Source organism: Mugil cephalus, chromosome 7 (genome assembly GCF_022458985.1).
Source record: "Mugil cephalus isolate CIBA_MC_2020 chromosome 7, CIBA_Mcephalus_1.1, whole genome shotgun sequence".
In the NCBI taxonomy this organism is placed as follows: Eukaryota; Metazoa; Chordata; class Actinopteri; order Mugiliformes; family Mugilidae; genus Mugil; species Mugil cephalus.
In genome coordinates, this window is record NC_061776.1 from 1,046,455 (window position 1) to 1,067,543 (window position 21,089).

The following is a 21,089-nucleotide window of genomic DNA, read 5'->3' on the forward strand; positions in this document are numbered from 1 at the left end:
ACAGTCTTAGCTCTTCATTTATGTCATTATTAGACTCAATTGGCTTTTCTCAGAATGTAAATGGTTCAACTCACTGTTTCAATCACACCTTAGATCTTGTACTAACTTATGGCCTAGAAACTGAAGGTCTAACCATATATTCTCACAACCCTCTATTGTCCCATCATTCTCTTTAACATTTGAATTTACTATAAGTAATTACACAGAAATTGGAAAGACATTTCGTTATGGTAGACACTTATCTGATGATGCTGTGACTAGATATAAGGAATTAATACCTTCAGTATTTACCTCAGTGCCTTATGTTAGTGATGTGGATGTGAGCAACCACAATCTAACTCCATCACAAATAGATTATTTTGTTGACAGCACGACAGCATCGCTTAGTACAACTTTAAATCTAGTTGCTCCTCTTAAAAGAAGGTGGTAAATGGAAGGAGGGCAGCTCCATGGTATAATTCACAGTTGAACAGTTCGAATGCTGGAAAGAATTTGTCATTCCACTAGTTCTGAAGAAGCTCACATAGCCTGGAAAGATAGTTTAACAACTTATAAAAAAAACTCTCCGTGAGATTAGGACAGCACATTATTCTTCATTAATAGAAGAAAACAAGAACAACCCCAGATTTCTTTTCAGCTGTAGCCAGGCTGACAAAGAGTCACAGCTCTGTTGAGCATCTATTCCTTCAGACCTCAGCAGTAATGACTTCATGAGCTTCTTTACTGATAAAATTGTTGCATTAGAGATAAAATTCATAGCACCTTTCCATCTGTCAAAGATGTAAGTACAGTGTCATTAGAAACCTCTGTAGGACCGAGTCAATATTTGGATTCTTTCTCTCTAATTGATCTTCCTGAGCTCACTTCAGTTATTACAGCATCTAAACCATCAACTTGTCTTCTAGACCCCATCCAGACTAAGTTGCTCAAGGAGGTTTTTCCATTAATTAATACCTCCATATTAAATCAGATAAACTTATCTTTATTAACAGGATATGTTAAAACTGCTGTAATTAAACCATTACTTAAAAAACCCACTCTTGACCCAGATGTTTTAGCCAACTATAGGCCAATTTCCAACCTTCCCTTTATCTCTAAAGTTTTGGAAAGGGTTGTTGTCAATCAGTTGGTTGATCATTTAAACAGGAATGGTTTGTTTGAAGAGTTTCAGTCAGGTTTTAGAGCTCATCATAGCACAGAAACAGCTCTGGTTAAAGTTACCAAGGATCTCCTCATGGCTTCAGACGATGGACTTGTCTCTATACTTGTCCTGCTAGATCTCAGTGCTGCATTTGACACTATTGATCACAGTATTCTACTACAGAGACTTGAAAGTGTGATCAAGATTACAGGAACTGCACTAGACGGTTTGAATCATATCTGTCAGACAGATTCCAGTTTGTCCATGTAAACAACAACTCTTCTATATATACCAAAGTAAGCTATGGAGTTCCTCAGGGTTCTGTGCTAGGACCAATATTATTCACATTATACATGCTTCCCTTAGGCAATATTATTAGAAAGCACGGCATAAACTTCCATTGCTATGCAGATGATACCCAGCTATATTTATCCATGAAACCAGATAAAACTAATCCGCTGGTTAAACTCCAAGCGCCTTAAAGACATAAAGGCTTGGATGACCTGTAATTTTCTACTTTTAAACTCAGACAAAACTGAAGTTATTGTATTTGGCTCTAAACATGTCAGAGATTCATGATCTAATCACCTGCTTTTGTTGGATGGCGTTACCTTGGCCTCCAGTACTACTGTGAAAACCCTTGGTGTTATATTTGACCAGGATATGTCCTTTAATTCTCACATAAAGCAGGTAACCAGGACTGATTTCTTTCACCTTCGTAATATCATCAACATTAGGAACATCCTTTCTCAGAGTGATGTGGAAAAACTTCCTTCTGCTGTTCTACTGGTCTACACAGACACAACTCATTTTAGATGAAGTATTTATTTATTTGTCTATTTATTGGATTTATTCCTTTATTTATTTGTTTGTTTGTTTATTGGGTTTATTTATTTATTCATTTATTGGACCTGTGCTACTGATTGATTGATCTGAATGAGAACTGATCTGTGACTGTTAGTTTTGTTTGTCTGATTGATCGACTGCATGTGGAAAAGTTGAGTTATCTCCCTGTTGGGATAAATAAACTTCTCTGAGTCTGAATCAAACACCCCGTCCACAAGCACACGTCCCAACACAGCCTGGAGGACTGAGGACTGTCCTCCTTGGGATGCAAACCTGTGGTGTGTTGTCAGGGATCTTGTTTTGTAGTTTGTTTCATTCCTGCCTTTAACAGCGTCCTCCTATGGACAGACTCTGAGACCAGGGGTCCCCCAGGGCTGTGTCCTCAGCCCTCTCCTGTACTCATCAATATTAAACCTGTAGAGGAGACGAGACGGTGTCCAGGGAGGGGGTCCCCAGGCTGGTGGACGATGACAGCGATGGTGATAGGTGGGGGTGAGGTGGACACATTTCAGAGGGTCTCACACAAACTGTCCTTCTACGTGTCCTGTGTTCAGAGCGTCCTACAGTGTCCTACCTGCCCTTCAGCACAGGGTCACCTCCCACTGTCTCCAGAGACGCTGTCCTGGAGGACACGTCTCAGCCTGTCCGCCACCTGTTTGATCTTGTCCCCTCAGGGGGGCGCTACACCACCACCACATTTAGTATTTAATAAATAAATGAATAATATCTAAACCAAAACACGTCCTCCAGGTTTAGTGAAAGAGCTTCACTAACGCTACAGTAAGCAACAGAGCTCCACTAGCCTCCACCTAGCCTCCAGCTACATACTCTCTTAGCCTCCACTAGCTCAGCTGACAGTAGCTCCTCCTAGCCTCCCTCCTAGCCTCCCACCTAGCCTCCCAGCTAACAGTAGCTCCACCTAGCCTCCCACCTAGCCTCCCAGCTAACAGTAGCTCCTCCTAGCCTCCCACCTAGCCTCCCAGCTAACAGTAGCTCTTCCTAGCCTCCCAGCTAACAGTAGCTTCTCATAGCTCTCAGTCTCTGCTGGGTCCAGACTGGCTGGCCAATGTGTTGTGAGTGTTGTGTAGTTGTGTGCAGAGACCCATAGTTAGCAGCGTAGCTTAGCATCTGTGCTAAGCTAGGCTAAAGAAGAGGTCCTCTAAATGATGGGACTCAGCTCGTAGTTTATTGTTGAAGATTTATCGTCAGAATAAATATGAACATTCAGACCCTCACGTCTCAGTCTCTGGAGAATCATCAGCTGACTGAGTCCTGAATGTCCCCCAGGGTTCTGTCTCAGAGACATTGGTGGACTCCCTCTGGTGCAGGTGCGTCCTCAGCCAGGTGTGTTCAGACCCCCAGTAGTATCCCAGAGAACAGGGAGTCTGGCAGGACGCTGACGGCTGATCCGGTGCCGTTGTCCACAAACACAGAGACGTACTCACCGGCCTGAGGACAAGACGAGGACAACAGCATCTCGCTTTAAATGGAAACTACAGATCAGTGTCCCACCAGTTAGTGTCCTACAGGTGAGTGTCCTACATGTGAGTGTCCTCCAGGTGAGTCCTACCTGTAGGTATAGTGTTCCTGTCAGTAGGATGCTGAATGTCCCTCCTGCTGCAGCCACGCCCACCACTGACTCCACGGAGCTGAAACAGGTGAATGTCTCTGGTTATTTACCTGTCCACCTCCCTGTCCTCGTCCCTGTCCTTAACCCCGCCCCCGTTACTCACAGGTTACTCTGACACAGGGACTCGATGCAGATGGCCGCTCTGACGCTGTCTCTGACCCGGACCTGGACTCTGTCTCCAGACTCTGACAAACACATGAAGGCAGGAATGTGACAAGTGTTCCTAATGTTCTGACAGTAACAGAAACATCCTCTGTATTATTATCATCATCATTATTATTATTTAGATCCAGTAAATCATTGTTTTGGTAAAGTGTTGGATTTTTGTAGAATCCATGATGTCATTCTCCATTATTCATTCATTCATTCATTCATTCATTCATTCATTTCCTGAGCTGTGATTTTATCAATGTTCTGTTTTTATTTTAAAATCATAGTTTGGAGCTGGACACTTCAGTTGATCCAAAATAAACCAGGAAGTCCACAGCATGCTATATATCAGTGCTAAGCTAACGTCAGGACAGGATGGAGGGCTCAGCACCTCCCTCTGAAACTGGACTACTGGACTCGTTCACTGACGGGCCATGGGCAGTACAACAAAACCTCAGGCAGCACCACACTGAGCATCATCGATGATTATTAATGAATACTGGTTATTATAGGTTATTACTGGTTATTATTGGTTATTACTGGTTATTATTGGTTATTGCTGGTCATTACTGGTTATTATTGGTTATTACTGGTTATTATAGGTGATTACTGGTTATTATAGGTTATTACTGGTTATTATAGGTTATTACTGGTCATTACTGGTTATTATTGGTTATTACTGGTTATTATAGGTTATTACTGGTTATTGTTGGTTATTACTGGTGATTATTGGTTATTACTGGTTATTATAGGTTATTACTGGTTATTATTGGTTATTACTGGTGATTATTGGTTATTACTGGTTATTATTGATTATTATTGGTTATTATTGATTATTATAGGTTATTAAAGGTTATTACTGGTTATTACTGGTTATTACTGGTGATTATTCGTTATTATAGGTTATTATTGGTGATTATTGGTGAATATTCGTTATTACTGGTGATTATTCGTTATTATAGGTTATTATTGGTGATTATTGGTGATTATTCGTTATTACTGGTGGATACTGGTTATTATAGGTGATTGTGGACCCACCTATGAGCAGACTGGCAGTGAGCTGGTAGAACCCAGAGACAGCTGCTGTGAATCGGCCGGTGCTGCTGTTGAAGCTCTGACCTCTTTGGAGGCTCCGCTCTGAGTCAGAGGGCTGCAGGTCAGAGGTCAAACACAAACAGGACGTTAAAGGACGGGATGTGAATCAGGGTCAGGGGTCAGGCGTTAAGGTCAGGGGTCAGGGGTCAGGGTTTAGGGGTCGGTGTCAGAGATCAGGGATCAGGGGTCAGGGGTCAGTGTCACAGATCAGGGTCACCTTGCTGAATGGCTGCAGCTCCAGGAGGCTTCGTCGTGGGATGGTGACGTCCTGCAGGAGACGACCAAGGAAGGAGGTGGAGACACGAGGAGGATGATCACACAGTAGACACACTCTACCAGCCATGTCTGAGAGGAGGAGGAGGAGGAGGAGGAGGAGGAGGAGGAGAAATGAAGGAAAGAATGAGTTCATGAGTAAACACAGACTGTGGTCAGGCCTCTACAGTAGGAACAGTTTGCTATGAATTCTGGGTAAATGAGTCATTCTTTGTTTATTTTCTTAATTCTGACTCAAAGCTGAAGTAAGGAACCTCACAAACCCTTCATTTATGGACCCAGTCAGACCAGGACCCTGAGTCAGACTCTGTGACTCTGAGTTAATCCAGAGTGTAAAACCACCTGAAGGAGGAAAACAAACCGAGTCTCTGAGAGGAGACACGGCTTCAGTCGGCAGGAATGTCAGGAATCTGCAGCCGAGCCAAAAAACGTCCAGCTCCACAAATTACTGCTATTAGTGTCCCAGACAGACCCAGACAGGACCAGGGACGTCTCTACAGGGGACAGACTCCAGGACATTTAGGACCAGAGGGGACGTCCCTCAGGGGACCTAGATCGGCCCAGGTACAGAACAGGACATCCTGTAATGATCTGTGTCCTCATATGGGGACGTTCAGTTTCAGGTTTTCTCGCTTCAGTCTGCCACCTAAAGACACCTCCCAACGTCAACAGCTTCAGTTTAACAAGTTGAACTGAGGAAACAACTTTTTGTGTCTTTTTTGTCCACCATGTGTCCACATGAATGTGTCCCCGTTGCTACGGAGACAAACAACTTGTTGACATTGTCCAACCAGAGGAGAGCTGACGCTTCTTATTGAGAACAGTCTCTCCCAGTGAACAGTGGCTGCAGGAGTGGACACATATTAGCAGCAGCATTGGCAGCTTGTCTTTGTCTTGGTTTGTCTTGGTTTGTCTCCAGCTGTTAGCCGCGTTAGCCCAAGTGCTAGCAGAATCCCCGACTAACGTATGCTTGGACTTGGTTCATGTGCTGTTTGAAGCTGGAAAGAAAACTCTCTGCAGGTGTGATGATACTTTATGTGTCTCCACTGGTCCCTCTTGGTGTCTTTGTCCTCAAATGTCCCATGGAGAGGACCAACGTGCTGTTTAGCGTCTTCCATCTTTATGGGTTGGTTCTGCTGCCTGTCACTACCGGATCAGCTGGTGCTAACGCTAACGCTACTTGTCGTTCTGGGTTCAGATTATTAATCAGATTAATGACGATGGATGAATTAACGTTAACGAGTTCATTCTGTCAGCAGAGACATGTCCATGAGGACAGGTAAATGTCCAGAGGACGATAACCGCTCACCTCTCAGTTTCAGTTGTAGCTCCTCAATCAGCTCCTGCTGTTGGGGCAGGGGGGGCGCCGGTGGACCTGGAGGCCCCTGGGGTCCTGGAGGTCCGGGGGGTCCTGGAAGACCATGCTGCACAGAGACACTCTGAGTCACCAGTAACTCTACTCTAGACCTGTTCTTGTCCTCTGTGTCATCCAGTCTGTTTGTTTTGGACGTCTTTATCTTTATTCTGTTTTCTCTCTCTATGTGTGTGTTTTTTTTGTATATTTTTGTGTATTTTTGTGATAATATTCATGTTATGTTCAGTATTGTTTTGTGTGTCTATTCTGGACATGAAGACGATACTTGTCCACAGCTCTGTCTCACCTTGGAGCTCCTCCTGGAACCTTTGCTCCTCCTGTTGTCTCCTTTGTTGGAGTTTCTCCTGAAGATCAACCAGGAGCTGAGAGGAGACACTGGGGACACGTCGGAGGACTCCTGTAGGACAAACCAGACCAGGTTTCAGACTAGGTCTAGACTCATTATCAGTCCTAGGCTCCAGTCTCCGGGTGAGTACGGGGACAGAAGTTCAGTCTGGATCAGAGGCTCTCTCAGTCCTCCTCCTCTGGTCAGTCTGACATAGATGGACTCCTCTACTCCTCTCCTCCTCTATCATAGATGGACTTTTATTTGCTCTTTACTTACTCCCCCTCGGTTCTGTTTTTAGGAAACAAAGTATTTCATTTCATTTTTATGCCGATGACTGCCAGATCTATCTTCCATTGGCACAAAACAATGCCTACTCAGTCCAACCACTCATAGACTGTCTTAACGACACTTAAGCTTGGCTCTCATTAAATATTCTTAATCTTAATGAGAACAAAACTGAAGTAATGATGTTATTCTGCCCCCAATGTTGACCTTGGCTCTCTGTCGTCGTATCTCAAGGACTGTGTCACTAATCTGGGGGTCAAGTTTGATTCTGATTTTACAAAAAAGCTTTTATCAACTACGTCAAATAGCAAAGGTGAAACCTATTTTATCAAGACCTGACTTGGAGAAATTAATCCGTGCTTTTATTACGACCCGTCTTGATTACTGAAATTCCTTGTACATGGGGATCAGCCAGGCTTCCATTGCCCGTCTGCAGCTTGTGCAGAAATGCTGCCTGCTAACCCAGACCTGCAGACGTGAGCACATCACTCTGATCCTGGCGTCCCTACACTGGCTCCCTGTGTACCACAGAATCAATTTTAAACTTTTGTTATTTGTTTTTAAATGCTTGAACAACCTTGCTCCACCATATTTATCTGATCTGCTTCAGCCTTACTGCCCATCCCGATCCCTAAGATCCCCCGACCAGATGCTGCTGACGGTCCCTAAAACAAGGCTGAAGCTCAGAGGTGACGGAGCATTTGCCGTTGCTGCACCCAAACTTTGGAATGACCTCCCTGTAAATGTCAGACAGGCCTCATCGCTTCCTGTTTTTAAATCTCTTCTAAAACGCATGTTTACTCCCTCGCCTTTAACTTGCCTTAACGTTTGGCTGTCATTGGCTTAGATGCACTTGCAGTGAGCTTGTTTGTTTCCTTTATTCAGTTATCCTAAACGTATTTTATGTCCCAATGTGAAGCACTTTGGCTTCTCCTGTGGTTTTTAAATGTGCTCTATGAATAAAGTTGATTGATTGATTGACTCCTCTACTCCTCTACCTACCAAACCCCAGCCTTAACCCTAAACCCTAAACCCAAACCCCAGCCTTAACCCTAACCCCAAACCCCAGCCTTAACCCAAACCCCTAAACCCAAACCCGAGCCTTAACCCTAAACCCTAAACCCAAACCCCAGCCTTAACCCTAAACCCTAAACCCAAACCCCAGCCTTAACCCTAACCCCTAAACCCAAACCCCTAAACCCAAACCCCAGCCTTAACCCTAACCCCAAACCCCAGCCTTAACCCTAACCCCTAAACCCAAACCCCAGCCTTAACCCCTAACCCCAAACCCCAGCCTTAACCCAAACCCCTAAACCCAAACCCGAGCCTTAACCCTAAACCCTAAACCCAAACCCCAGCCTTAACCCTAAACCCTAAACCCAAACCCCAGCCTTAACCCTAACCCCTAAACCAAAACCCCAGCTTAACCCTAAACCCTAAACCCAAACCCCAGCCTTAACCCTAACCCCTAAACCCAAACCCCAGCTTAACCCAAACCCCAGCCTTAACCCTAAACCCTAAACCCAAACCCCAGCCTTAACCCTAAACCCTAAACCTAAACCCCAGCCTTAACCCTAAACCCAAACCCCAGCCTTAACCCAAACCCACTACCAGTCAAAGGTTTGAACACATCTCATTCAATTCAATGAGAAAAACTTTAGACTGGATTCTAACTGGTTAATAAAAGCATGAACATTGATTCAGATCCAGACTGATGATGCATCCACCTCATCATCAAAAGTATTAGTATCAGTATCGGCAAAACCAGCCCTGTATTTACTTGGTATCAGAATGATAGCAAATCTAGCGATATCGCTCACGACTACTAAGACCCTTCACAGGCATGTTCATGTGACCTGACCGGTTAGCGTGTTTTTAGTATGTTTTAGCATGTTGTTAGTGTGTTGTTAGCGTGTTTTTAGCATGTTGTTAGCATGTTGTTAGTGTGTTGTTAGCGTGTTTTTAGCATGTTGTTAGTGTGTTGTTACAGTGTTGTTAGTGTGTTGTTAGCATGTTTTTAACATGTTGTTACAGTGTTGGTAGTGTGTTGTTAACGTGTTTTTAGCATGTTGTTAACGTGTTTTTAGCAAGTTGTTAGCATGTTGTTAGTGTGTTGTGAGTGTGTTTTTAGCATGTTGTTACAGTGTTGTTAGTGTGTTGTTAACGTGTTTTTAGCAAGTTGTTAGCATGTTCTTAGCATGCATGTTCATAATCTCACCAGGAGCTCGGTGCTGACGGCCTCGTCCTCGTCCATCATCTCTGGGCTGTCTTCTCTGTCCACCTCCCCCACCACCACCACCACCATCATCATCATCATCATCATCATCACCACCACCACCACCAGGGGGCCCTGTAGCAGCCCTCCTGCCCCCCCTGTAGAGCTGCGGCCCTGGGGTACCCTGGCCCTCATGCCTGAACCAGACAACATTCAGGATCTTCCCAGACTCACGGTTCTCCCATGATGCACCTGTGAACTATGTTTGGAGTAAATGTTCTTTTCTCCTCATCAGCTTCACATCGTCTTCTCTCCGTCTTCGTTTTATTTTCTTCTTTCAGTCTTTCAGAGTTACTCTTATGTTTCTTCCTCTTCAGATCACTGCTGGTCTCTTTCTGTTTGCACGTCTCTGCTCTGCCGTCTGTTTTTTATCTTCGTCCATGACTCCTCCTCCTCAGCTCCTCCTCCTCAGCTCCTCCTCCTCCCCCTTCTTCTCCTTCTTCTCCTTTTTATGCTTTTATGTTTTTCCTTTTTTCTTATTCTCCTCCTCCTCCTCTTCCTCAGCTCCTCCTCCTCTGAGCTCCTCCTCCTCCTCCTCCTGTTTTCTCTCTATCTGTCTCTGGATCTGAAGCCGTCTGTCTTCAGTCTTTTCCTCTGTGTCTCCCCAACGTCCGTTTCCCCCCCCCCCCCGTCCCCCCCCAGTCTTGTCCTCCTGTTGAAGTTTGTGAGATGTCTCATGTTGAACGGAGAACGTTTTGGACGTGTCCCCGGTTTGTTTCATCATGCGGACTGAAGCCTCCTCCCTGTCAGATAAGACGGGCGCGTCCTCAGTCTGATGAAAGACGGTTTCCTCTGAATCTGACCCAGGCTGATAGACACACACACACACACACACACACACACACACACACACACACACACACACACACACACACACACACACACACACACACTAATGATGCTACTGAACGTCTGCTTCGATCACAGGTCTCAAACACAAACTCATCTTCTTTGTCTTTAGAAACGTCCAGTTGTTCGTTAAATGGAAACACTTCCATAAACATATGCACTAAAAGGAGTTGTTTAAAGGTTGATACAGAATGTGTAGTGATGATGATGATTATTGGTTTATTATTAATAATAGTTATTATTATTGAGGTTATTTCATGTCTTCGCTTGGGTCAAACCATCGTCTCCATGACAACACAAGAGTCAGCTCCATCTAATCAGCTCCAACAAGATCAGACTTTATTTATCCCCGTGGGCTAATGAGGCTGTTACATCATCAGGAGCAACAGAGCAAAACACGAAACCATCCTAGAAACAGGACACGAATAAAAGACATTAACAATGTCAAAGTATGTTAACGTTTAAAAATGTTGACACTTTGCATCAGGTTCAAGCAACGGGGGGGGGGGGGGCAGGTCTAAGTCCTCCTAAGAGGATCAGGTCTCTGAGCTTTAGCTGCGTACAGTCTGTGTGTTGAACAGATGCATGATGGGAGCAGGAGACGACTGGACGCCATGAAGGCAACACAGTCGGACAGAGAGCTACACACTGGACACACGCTGGACACACACTAAGAAACACCAGGGTCAGTCTGAGTCTGTCTGAGTCTACTTTTGTGCACTAGGTGTGCAGTTGTGTGTAGTGTCATAGTTGTGTATTAATAGTTGTGTAGTGTTTGTGTAACACTTGTGTGTATTTGTGTGTAGCTGTGATGGAGCCCATGGACCCGTCTCCTCTCCGACACTTCGTGGTTGCCAAGGCGACCATCTCATCCATCTTTGATCAGCTGTTGGAGTTCGTGAAGGACGGCTCCGTCTTCGTGGACGGTCAGAGACAGTGTGTGTTTGTTTGTGTGTGTTTGTTTTTGCGTTTCTCTGTGTGTGGTCATGTGGTGGTGTTGGTTGCCGTGGCTACAGAGGCCTGGAGGAGCTCTGATCTGGGTCCTGTTGCCGTGGAGGAGCAGAGTCTAGAGATGCAGAGCTGCTTCACCAAGCTGTCCACCATCAGAGACGTCCTCCTCAGGAGACACATGAAGGTCGCCTTCTTCGGCAGGTCAGAGGTCACAGCCAACCTGTCAATCAATTCATCTACCTGTCAATCAATGAATCTACCTGTCAATCAGTTCATCTACCTGTCAATCAATTCCTCTATCTGTCAATCAATTATTCTATCTGTCAATCAATTAATCTACCTGTCAATCAATGAATCTACCTGTCAATCAATGAATCTACCTGTCAATCAATTATTCTCTGTCAATCAATTATTCTCTGTCAATCAATTATTCTACCTGTCAATCGATTCATCTACCTGTCAATCAATGAATCTACCTGTCAATCAGTTCATCTACTTGTCAATCAATGAATCTACCTGTCAATCAATTAATCTACCTGTCAATCAATTCATCTACCTGTCAATCAATTAATCTACCTGTCAGTCAGTTCATCTACCTGTCAATCAATTATTCTATCTGTCAGTCAGTTAATCTACCTGTCAATCAATTATTCTATCTGTCAATCGATTATTCTACCTGTCAATCAATGAATCTACCTGTCAATCAATTATTCTATCTGTCAATCAATTATTCTATCTATCAATCAATTAACCTACCTGTCAGTCAGTTCATCTACCTGTCAATCAATTATTCTATCTGTCAATCAATGAACCTATCTCTCAATCAGTTCATCTACTTGTCAATCAATGATTCTACCTGTCAATCAATTACTCTACCTGTCAATCAATTCATCTACCTGTCAATCAGTTCATCTACCTGCCAATCAATTAATCTACCTGTCAATCAGTTCATCTACCTGTCAATCAATTACTCTACCTGTCAATCAATTCATCTACCTGTCAATCAGTTCATCTACCTGCCAATCAATTAATCTACCTGTCAATCAGTTCATCTACCTGTCAATCAGTTCATCTACCTGTCAATCAATTAATCTACCTGTCAATCAGTTCATCTACCTGTCAATCAATTAATCTATCTGTCAATCAATTAATCTATCTGTCAGTCAATTAATCTATCTGTCAATCAATTCATCTACCTGTCAATCAATTATTCTATCTGTCAATCAATTAATCTACCTGTCAATCGATTCATCTACCTGTCAATCAATGAATCTACCTGTCAATCAATTCATCTACCTGTCAATCAATTATTCTATCTGTCAATCAATGAATCTACCTGTCAATCGATTCATCTACCTGTCAATCAATGAATCTACCTGTCAATCAATTAATCTATCTGTCAATCAATGAATCTACCTGTCAATCAATGAATCTATCTGTCAATCAATTAATCTACCTGTCAATCAATTAATCTACCTGTCAATCAATGAATCTACCTGTCAATCAATGAATCTACCTGTCAGTCAGTGTCAGCTGTGGCTGCATCTCTATGGAACTGTGATTGGTTTTGGTTGCGTGGACCAGGACCAGTAACGGGAAGAGCACGGTGATCAACGCTATGCTCCGGGACCGGGTTCTTCCCAGCGGCATCGGCCACACCACCAACTGCTTCCTGAGGGTGGAGGGCACGGACGGGGACGAGGCCTACGTCACCACGGAGACGTCCACCGAACGGAGGAGCGTCTCGGTAACGTTACTGTGTCTGGTTGGGTGGGTGTGTGTGCCTCGCTGATAAGCAGCTGATTGGTCAGTGAGCCAAGCTTAACTCCGCCCCCTCCTCAGACCGTGAACCAGCTGGCTCACGCCCTCCACATGGACCCCACCCTGGACTCTGGCAGCCTGGTCCGAGTCTTCTGGCCCAAGAGCCGCTGCACTCTGCTCCGAGATGACCTGGTCCTCATGGACAGGTAACAGAACCTGACCCCCCTACGACCTGGTCCTCATGGACAGGTAACAGAACCTGACCCCCCTACGACCTGGTCCTCATGGACAGGTAACAGAACCTGACCCCCCTACGACCTGGTCCTCATGGACAGGTAACAGAACCTGACCCCCCTACGACCTGGTCCTCATGGACAGGTAACAGAGCCCCTGTCCCCTGTCCTCTGTCTCCTGTCCAGCCCGGGGACAGACGTCACTCTGGAGCTGGACAGCTGGATCGATAAGTTCTGTTTGGACGCAGACGTCTTTGTTCTGGTGGGAAACGCTGAGTCAACTCTGATGAACACGGTGAGACCATTCACTCATTCATCCATTATTTCACTCATCCATCCATGTATTCATCCATGTATTCATCCATTATTTCACTCATTCATCCATGTATTCATCCATTATTTCACTCATCCATCCATGTATTCATCCATTCATCCATGTATTCATCCATGTATTCATCCATTCATCCGTCCATCTCCAGGAGAAGCTCTTCTTCCATAAGGTCAGTGAGAGGATTTCTAAACCAAACATCTTCATCCTCCACAACCGTTGGGACGCTTCAGTCACTGAGCCAGACTTCATTGAGGAGGTACTGGAGGAGACCAGGTCTCCTGTAGACCCCAACTCCTTCTGGTCTCCTGTAGACCCCCCAGACCCCCTACGACCCCTCACAGTCCTCAGTCCTATCAGTTAATGTTTAGTCCCCGGTCCCCCGGTCCCCCAGTCCCCCTGGTTCCCTTGGGAGGTGTTGGGTCTCTGGGGTCTCTGGTGCCTCTTGGGTCCACACGGGGACATGGGACATGGGACGTGGTTCTGGTTAACCCCCCCTCCCTCCCGTCCAGGTGAGGAAGCAGCACCTGGATCGCTGCATCAGCTTCCTGGCCGAGGAGCTCCGGGTCCTGGGTCTGGACGAGGCCGCAGGGAGGATCTTCTTCGTCTCAGCCAAGGAAGTCCTGAGCTCCAGGACGCAGAGAGCACAGGGCATGCCTGAGACAGGTGGGACAGGTGGGACAGGGACAGGTGAGACAGGTGGGACAGAGACAGGTAAGACAGGTGGGACAGGTGAGACAGGTGGTACAGGTGGGACGGGTGGGACAGAGACAGGTAAGACAGGTGGGACAGGTGAGACAGGTGGGGCAGGTGGGACAGGTGGGACAGGGACAGGTGAGACAGGTGGGACAGGTGGGACAGGGGACAGGTGGGACAGGGACAGGTGAGACAGGTGGGACAGGTGAGACAGGTGGGACGGGTGGGACGGGTGGGACGGGTGGGACAGAGACAGGTAAGACAGGTGGGACAATGGGACAGGTGGGACAGAGACAGGTAAGACAGGTGGGAAGGGTAAGACAGGTGGGACAGGTGGGATGGGTGGGACAGAGACGGGTGGGACACACGGGAGAGGGAGAGGTGAGACAGGTGGGACACGTGGGACACGTGGGAGAGGGACAGGTGGGACAGGTGGGACAGGGACAGGTGGGACAGAGACAGGTGGGACAGAGACAGGTGGGACGGGTAAGACAGGTGGGACAGGTGGGATGGGTGGGACAGAGACAGGTGGGACACACGGGAGAGGGAGAGGTGAGACAGGTGGGACAGGTGGGACAGGTGGGACAGAGACAGGTGGGACGGGTGGGACAGGGACGGATGGGACAGGTCTTGGTTGATCGTCCCTCTTCGTCCTGCAGGTGGAGCTTTGGCTGAAGGTTTCCAGGAGAGACTGATGGAGTTCCAGAGGTTTGAGAGGACGTTTGAGGTAAAAGACAAAATCTGAGTCTAGTACTTAGAGGTACCATCAGATAAACCTGTGACCCCTGACCCTAAACCAGTGACCCCTGACCTTAAACTTAAACCTGTGACCCCTGACCTTAAACCTGTGACCCCTGACCTTAAACCTGAGACCCCTGTCCCTAAACCAGTGACCCCTGACCTTAAACCTGTGACCCCTGACCTTAAACCTCTGCCCCTGTGCCCCTGCAGGAGTTCATCTCTCAGTCGGCTGTGAAGACCAAGTTTGAGCAGCACACGGTCAGAGCGTGGCAGATCACCGAGTCCATCAAGGCCGATAACCTGGACCCTGACCCTAAACATGACCCCTGACCTAAACCAGTGACCTGGACCTTAATGTGACCTACTACAGGCCCTTCCCTAAACCAGTGACCCCTGACCTTAAACCAGTGACCCCTGACCCTAAACCTGTGACCCCTGACCCTAAACCTGTGACCCTGTGCCCCTGCAGGAGTTCATCTCTCAGTCGGCTGTGAAGACCAAGTTTGAGCAGCACACGGTCAGAGCGTGGCAGATCACCGAGTCCATCAAGGCCGTGATGGACGCTATCAACATCAACTCAGCCGATAAGAAGTGAGGGACTCTCCAAGGTCTAGTATCGGCCCATACCGATACACACCGATATCTGAGGTCTAGTATCGGTCCATACCGATACACACCGATATCTGAGGTCTAGTATCGGTCCATACCGATACACACCGATATCTGAGGTCAGTATCGGCCCATATCGATACAGAAATACAGAACTGAACTACTAGAGCTGGACCAGAAACAAACAACATGTAAAATAAACAGGATTAAAACTCTTTGAAATGGTTCATTCAGTCTAATTAGAGTAGAACTCCCAATGTAAAATAAACAGGGAGGGGCTGATGCCTGAACACTGGAAATGTTTCACCTCTTTCCTTCATCTCCTTCAAAGTGAGCTTCCTCCTTTTAGTTCATTTCTTGATGTCATCGTGGTCTTTAGGGGGACACCTGCTTGTGTTTATATCCTGAAGGTTTACCAGGTCTTAGACTTAAATTAGACTAACCCCTGACCCCTGATCTCTGACCCCTGACAACCTGACCCTTGACAACCTGACCTCTGACCTTTGACCTCTGACAACCTGACCTCTGACCCTTGACAACCTGACCTCTGACCTTTGACCTCTGACAACCTGACCCCTGACCCTTGACAACCTGACCCTTAACCCCTGACCTCTGACAGGATCTGCTGCCTGGAGGAGCGTGAGGAGCAGAGGGACCGGCTGGACTTTGTTCGAGGACAGATCAACCGTCTGAGCAACAACGTCAAAGAGCGGATCAGGACCTTGTCAGACGAGGTCGCTGCCAAGGTAACGACCTTTGACCTGAACCTGGTGGGTTCTTGTTCTGACCTTCGACCCCTGGATGAAAGAATCAGTGGGTTCCTGTCGTCACCAGGTGGCCTCGGCTCTGTCCGACCAGATCCGGTCTCTTCCAGTCCTGGTGGACGAGTTCAGGGCTGACTTCAACCCCACGCCAGAAACTCTGCAGCTCTACAAAGCCGTGAGTTAAAGACCAGGTCCCTGATCTCCTGTCCCGCTCCAGGTATCAGGTCTGAAAACCAGAACAATGTCCCCATAGAGTCAGAACTTCTTCTTCTTCTTCTTCTTCTTTAATGCCGGCTGGGGTCAAAGCTGCTAAAATAAGAGAGAAGAAGGAGAAGAAGAATGAGTAGTGGATGTTTGGTGAATCCATGGAGTCCTCTCAGGACCAGACCAGGACGTCCCAGCTGGTCCCCGTCTCTGTCCTTGTGTCCAGAAGCTGCTGCAGCATGTGGACGAACGTCTGGTCGGGTCTTTAGCTCATCGCTGCTCCGTCCTCAGAGACATCAGAGACGCGCAGAGACACATGATTGGTAAGAGACCAGGTCCAGGTCCTCCTCTAGATCCTCCTCCAGGTCCTCCTCTAGATCCTCCTTCAGGTCCAGGTCCTCCTCCAGGTCCAGGTCCTCCTCCAGGTCCTCCTCCAGATCCTCCTCCAGGTCCTCCTCTAGATCCTCCTCCAGATTGTCCTCCAGGTCCTCCTCCAGATCCTCCTCCAGGTCCTCCTCTAGATCCTCCTCCAGGTCCAGGTCCTCCTCCAGGTCCTCCTCCAGATCCTCCTCCAGGTCCTCCTCTAGGTCCTCCTCCAGATCCTCCTCCAGGTCCTCCTCTAGGTCCTCCTCCAGATCCTCCTCCAGGTCCTCCTCTAGGTCCTCCTCCAGGTCCTCCTCCTGGTCCTCCTTCAGGTCCTCCTTCAGATCCTCCTCCAGGTCCTCCTCCAGGTCCAGATCCTCCTCCTGGTCTTCCTCCAGGTCCTCCTCCTGGTCCTCCTCCAGGTCCACCTCCAGGTCCTCCCCCAGATCCTCCAACAGGTGCAGGTCCTCCTCCAGGCCCTCCTCCAGGTCCTCCACCAGGCCCAGGTCCTCCTCCAGGTCCTCCTCCTGGTCCTCCTACTGGTCCTCCTCCAGCTCCTCCTCCAGGTCCCCCACCAGGTCCAGGTCCTCCTCCAGGTCCTCCTCCAGGTCCTCTGGTGTCAGTGAGGAGGTGTGATGTCAGTGAGGAGGTGTGATGTCAGGGAGGAGGTGTGATGTCAGTGAGGAAGTGTGATGTTAGTGAGGAGGTGTCAGTGAGGAGGTGTCAGGGAGGAGGTGTGATGTCAGGGAGGAGGAGTCAGGGAGGAGGTGTCAGGGAGGAGGTGTGATGTCAGGGAGGAGGTGTCAGTGAGGAGGTGTTAGTGAGGAGGTGTCATGGAGGAGGTGTGATGTCAGTGAGGAGGTGTCAGGGAGGAGGTGTCAGGGAGGAGGAGTCAGGGAGGAGGTGGCAGGGAGGAGGTGTCAGGGAGGAGGTGTGATGTCAGGGAGGAGGTGCAGGGAGGAGGTGCAGGGAGGAGGTGCAGGGAGGAGGTGCAGGGAGGAGCTGGGCTTGAGCCCGTTGCTACGTATGAGGCATCATGTCATTGATCCATAGAACGAGTCACATCCACAGACTGAATCCTAGAATCTGATCTATGAGACTGAAGAGAAATAAATAGTAGATCTACTTTAGAACCATTGTTGCTCTTCATCCATGTGGTATTAACCAGGTAAAATGATTCCTGCTCCAGGAGAATATCTCTCCTCCTCTTCTTTCCACCATGTTCTCCTCTCTAAGCCTCTTAAAGTTCTCCTCCCTGCTCTCAGCACATCTCACTGCAGAACCTTCTTCTAGTAGCAACTCTTTGTTCTAAGTCTTTAGGAACATGGGCCGACTCCATGTCCTCTGAGATCTTCTGATGTGATGTCTTCTGGTCCTTAGACAGCGTCCGTCCTCTGTTATCTCCGTCCGTCCAGGACCAGCTGGCCGCTCCCTCCGCCTCCTTCGACCTGACCTTTGACCTCGGCGTCGCCTCGCTCTGCTCGGATTTCCGGGAGAACGTGGACTTCCAGTTCTCTCTGGGCTGGACCGCCCTCGTCACCCGCTTCATCGGCGCCGCCAACGCCCGACGAGCCCTGAGTGGCCCCGCCCCCCCGCCGCAGGACACTTCGTCCTTCAAGGATGACCTGGTGGTTTCCATAGCGACAGGTCTGGTCTCTGTCACCTCTCGCGTCTCCATGACGGTGCTGGTGATTGGAGGAGTGGTATGACCTGATCTAGACCCAGACTAGCAGCTGTTAGCATTAGTGGTGTCCTACAGGTGTGTGGTGTCCTACAGGTGTGGCGGTCGGTGGGCTGGCGGGTCGTGGCTCTGTCCCTGTCCCTCTACGGTGTCCTCTACCTGTACGAGAGACTCACCTGGACCGACGCTAGCAGGGAGCGCGCTCTGAAGCAGCAGTTTGTGGAGTACGCCTCCCCGAGACTCAGAGCCGTCATCCCCGTAACGAGCTCCGCCTGCAGCCAGCAGGTGTTCAAGTAAGACTCCGCCCCACCTGGATCAGACAGCCAATCAGTGAACACCTGAGGGAACTTTAACATGTCTCTGTCCCAGGGAGTTGTCGTCCACCTTCACTCGTCTCTGTCAGAGAGTCGACCTGAGTGACGCTGAGTTGGAGGGAAACATCCGTCAGCTGAGCTTCAGGATCCAGAGGTTGGAGAACATCCAGAGAAGGTCCAAGGCCTTCAGGTCAGTGCTATGCTAGGCTAACAGCCAGCTGCTGTGCTAAGCTAAGCTAACAGTCTCCCCAGCTTCCGACGTTTGTGCTAAGCTATGCTAACAGCTGGGTCTGTTTCCAGGAACCGAGCCACGGAGCTGGAGACTCAGCTAGAGGCCTTCTCTGTTCAGTACCTGCAGGGAAACTGAAGAAGAAGAACCCACCAATGATCTGTGACCTGCTCTGTTTGGCTCCGCCCACAATCCCCCAGCAACTAAGCTCACCATCTGATTGATGACATCATCATTGATCATTGCTGATGTTTGTTGATCAGAAATAAACAAACTCAATGATCGTGTGATTGTGTGTGATCCATCCATCCATCCATCTATCATCCATCATCCCTTCATCATCCATCCATCCATCCATCATCCATCATCCCTTCATCATCCATCCATTCATCCATCATCCCTTCATCATCCATCCATCCATCCATCATCCATCCATCCATCCATCTATCATCCATCATCCCTTCATCATCCATCCATCCATCCATCATCCATCCATCCATCCATCTATCATCCATCATCCATCCCTTCATCATCCATCCATTTATCATCCATCCATCATCCATCCATCATCCATCCATCCATCCATCCATCATCCATCATCCATCCCTTCATCATCCATCCATCCATCCATCCATTTATCATCCATCCATCATCCATCCATCATCCATCCATCATCCATCCATCCATCCATCCATCCATCATCCATCTATCATCCATCCATCATCTATCATCCATCTATCATCCATCCATCCATCATCATCTATCATCCATCATCCCTCCATCATCCATCCATCCATCATCATCTATCATCCATCATCCATCCATCCATCCATCCATCTATCATCCATCATCCATCTATCATCCCTCCATCATCCATCCATCCATCCATCCATCCATCCATCCATCCATCCATCCATCATCATCCATCCATCCATCATCCATCATTCATCCATCCATCTATCATCCATCATTCATCCATCCATCCATCCATCCATCCATCCATCACCCATCCATCCATCTATCATCCATCCATCCATCCATCATCTATCATCCATCTATCATCCATCCATCCATCTATCATCTATCATCCATCCATCCATCATCCATCCATCCATCTATCATCCATCCATCATCCATCATCTATCTATCATCCATCCATCCATCTATCATCCATCCATCCATCTATCATCTATCTATCATCCATCCATCATCTATCATCCATCTATCATCCATCCATCATCTATCATCCATCTATCATCCATCCATCATCCATCATCCATCCATCATCATCCATCTATCATCCATCCATCCATCCATCATCCATCCATCCATCATCCATCCATCCATCCATCATCCATCCATCCATCCATCCATCATCCATCCATCCAGTGAGTCCAGTGTTGAGCCTGGTTCAGTTTAAACATTTAAATGTGAGTTTTATTAAATGAGCAGGAAGCAGCAGATTCACCTGAGAGCCAGCGACAGGATGGAAGTGACACCATGAACGAACTAAACACAACGTTCAGAATAAAACAAACAAACATTCAGGGTGAGTCGACCAATCAGAGGCCTGGAGCCAGACCGACGCCCCCTACAGACCAGTGTTCCCAGCATGGACACTGGGGTCGTCTGGACTCCAAGGGTTTAAAGGAACAAGTGAGACACAGCGATAACTCCTCCTCCTCCTCCTCCTGCTCCTCCTCCTGCTCCTCCTCCTCCTCCTGCTCCTCCCCCACCTCCTTCCCCACCTCCTCCTCCTCCCTGACCTCTGACATTCAAGTCGTTAACAATGTGTGGACTTGGGCCAAACTAAAACGTTATTTTTAAGGATGGTTTCAGTCGTTTTAGATAATTAATATAATGCTGATGAATATTCAAGTGTCAATTTGTTGGATAAGTTTTGTTTTAGTTCGTTATTTGACGCTATAGAAACTGACGACCACCAGTTGCCATGCCAACCGCTCTGTG

General features: G+C 47.6%; 2 protein-coding genes across 7 annotated transcripts; one reads left to right on the plus strand and one right to left on the minus strand.

Moving 5' to 3' along the window:
• Positions 1-3,151: 3,151 nt before the first annotated feature.
• On the minus strand, positions 3,152-9,836 carry si:ch1073-184j22.1 (erythroferrone). The gene is made up of 8 exons (XM_047590564.1): positions 9,342-9,836; positions 6,797-6,907; positions 6,445-6,559; positions 5,080-5,207; positions 4,806-4,917; positions 3,721-3,802; positions 3,558-3,636; positions 3,152-3,436 (listed from the first exon to the last, which is right to left on the minus strand). Exons 1-8 carry the CDS (start codon positions 9,549-9,551, stop codon positions 3,338-3,340), a joined length of 936 nt encoding a protein of 311 aa, XP_047446520.1. The 5' UTR covers positions 9,552-9,836; the 3' UTR covers positions 3,152-3,337.
• Positions 9,837-10,511: 675 nt separating this feature from the next.
• Positions 10,512-19,404, plus strand: mfn1a (mitofusin 1a). Of its 6 annotated transcripts, none has more exons than XM_047590560.1 (17): positions 10,523-10,932; positions 11,054-11,173; positions 11,264-11,399; positions 12,783-12,945; positions 13,041-13,165; positions 13,379-13,487; positions 13,672-13,779; positions 14,033-14,195; positions 14,876-14,943; positions 15,427-15,548; positions 16,186-16,312; positions 16,401-16,505; positions 16,761-16,857; positions 18,278-18,600; positions 18,675-18,871; positions 18,948-19,082; positions 19,193-19,404. In XM_047590560.1, exons 2-17 carry the CDS (start codon positions 11,059-11,061, stop codon positions 19,257-19,259), a joined length of 2,160 nt encoding a protein of 719 aa, XP_047446516.1. In that variant the 5' UTR covers positions 10,523-10,932; positions 11,054-11,058; the 3' UTR covers positions 19,260-19,404. The 6 variants fall into 6 exon arrangements, with proteins under 6 accessions (XP_047446518.1, XP_047446514.1, XP_047446515.1 ...); XM_047590561.1 differs by having other exon boundaries at positions 10,525-10,932; positions 14,033-14,186; XM_047590558.1 differs by having other exon boundaries at positions 10,516-10,932; positions 11,054-11,399.
• The last annotated feature ends 1,685 nt before the right edge of the window (positions 19,405-21,089 follow it).